The 1,495-nt window shown below is 37.1% G+C and overlaps 1 protein-coding gene across 1 annotated transcript in view; it reads right to left on the bottom strand.

The window, feature by feature from the left end:
- Positions 1–134: 134 nt before the first annotated feature.
- Positions 135–1,495, bottom strand: part of LOC106515003 (mast cell protease 3) — a 4,766-nt gene continuing 3,405 nt past the window's right edge. Inside the window, exons 3-5 of the mRNA XM_014004567.1 lie at positions 1,080–1,209; positions 747–1,001; positions 135–651 (exon numbers count right to left, since the gene is read on the bottom strand). Of these exons, the coding sequence (XP_013860021.1) occupies positions 499–651; positions 747–1,001; positions 1,080–1,209 (538 nt within the window). The 3' untranslated portion in view covers positions 135–498. The remainder of the gene's footprint in view (positions 652–746; positions 1,002–1,079; positions 1,210–1,495) is intronic.

The following is a 1,495-nucleotide window of genomic DNA, read 5'->3' as shown; positions in this document are numbered from 1 at the left end:
TGTGTGTGTGTGTGTGTGTGTGTGTGTGTGTGTGTGTGTGTGTGTGTGTGTGCAAAGTGAGCAGATAAGCTGTTACCAACAGAGGGCAGCATCACTTCATCTTGTTAAGTTGTAAGAAGCCCAGATTGTACACATTTAAAGGCAATAAACTAGAGGTTTATTTACAAGAAACAAGATACTTTTAGCATATATTTACTATATGAAGGCTTTATTCTTTAATAATGATGAAAAAAGGCTAAAATACAGAAGAAAATTGTGAGTTYCAGGAATAATCTTTATTAACTTTTCATAAAACCTAACTGAAAAATTGCTTTTTTATATATAGAATTTTGCATCAAATTGACTTGTCTGACATTTTGTTACATTTTTACCTCTTTTGTAATKAAAARTAAGATATGGTCTTTAAAGTTGCAAAATCTTTGAATTGYTTTTCTTCCCCCCAAATAAAGTTCAAAGAAAAAGAAATCCACTGAATTCCAAACTAATATCCCCTGTGGCCTAATTGTTGTTTAACACTGTTTCTATCCAACTCCTGAAGCATGAAACACAAGTGTAGACATCGGGGGTCTTCTTGTCTCCACATCGGTTTCCAGAGAAGGAGACGATGCCTGCTGCAGCTCCCTCACACACCAACGGACCACCTGAATCCCCCTGGAAGGAAACACAAGACATTTAAAAGTTTGTAGCCTATTTAAAATACAATGTTTTTTCGGGCTGAATATGACTGGTTTGGTGTGTTTTCTTACCGAGCAGAAGCCCTGAAAGCTTCTGGCCCCAGTGCCACAAACCATCGTTTTTACATCGAGAAGTTCTCTCCATCTTCTTTTACAAAACCTGTTGGACAAAACGGTGACATTGACCTCCTGGAGCCGGTCTGCTAAGGTCATGTTATCCCCGATATCTCCCCAGCCAGCCGTGATGCAGGCACTTCCTGTTTTGAGCTGCTCAGACATCAGAGGGATCAGCTGCACTTCTTTAGTGAGCTGTGCTCTACTGCTCAGCTAAAGTTAAAATAGGAAGAGAAAAATAGTTTGATTGTGATGATATTTTTGGATTTAAAATAAAACAGTGCAGSTCACCTTTAGGAGCATGATGTCATTTGTGAGATCCTTGAAGTCTGGATGTGGAATAGATTGGAGAACAGAAAACTCTTGCCGTGCTGCCTCTCTGCCGCTCAGAGTGTCAAGTCCAAGCACAACTTTGCTCGGTCTACAAATCACATTACACATATTTAACTCAATACATATATCATATCATATTAAAAATGCCCCCCACCCCCGTGATGTGTAGTCAATTCTCGTCAAGTAAAGAAACAAAAAAAAAAGACAATAATAAAACAATAAATCTATTTATCTAGTGGTCTGTACTATAAATCAGTTTTCTATTTAAGTTCAACAACTTTGATTATTGTTTTCTTTTTTGTCACTTCAGTAGAACACGAAACCAAATATTAGTTTATTTAGTTTATTTATTTCTTCATCATCAGTGACTTTTT

This window comes from Austrofundulus limnaeus, unplaced genomic scaffold, assembly GCF_001266775.1.
Source record: "Austrofundulus limnaeus strain Quisiro unplaced genomic scaffold, Austrofundulus_limnaeus-1.0 Scaffold25, whole genome shotgun sequence".
Lineage (NCBI taxonomy): Eukaryota > Metazoa > Chordata > Actinopteri > Cyprinodontiformes > Rivulidae > Austrofundulus > Austrofundulus limnaeus.
The sequence above is the reverse complement of the archived record's forward strand: the minus strand, read 5'-3'. Positions and strand labels throughout refer to the sequence as shown.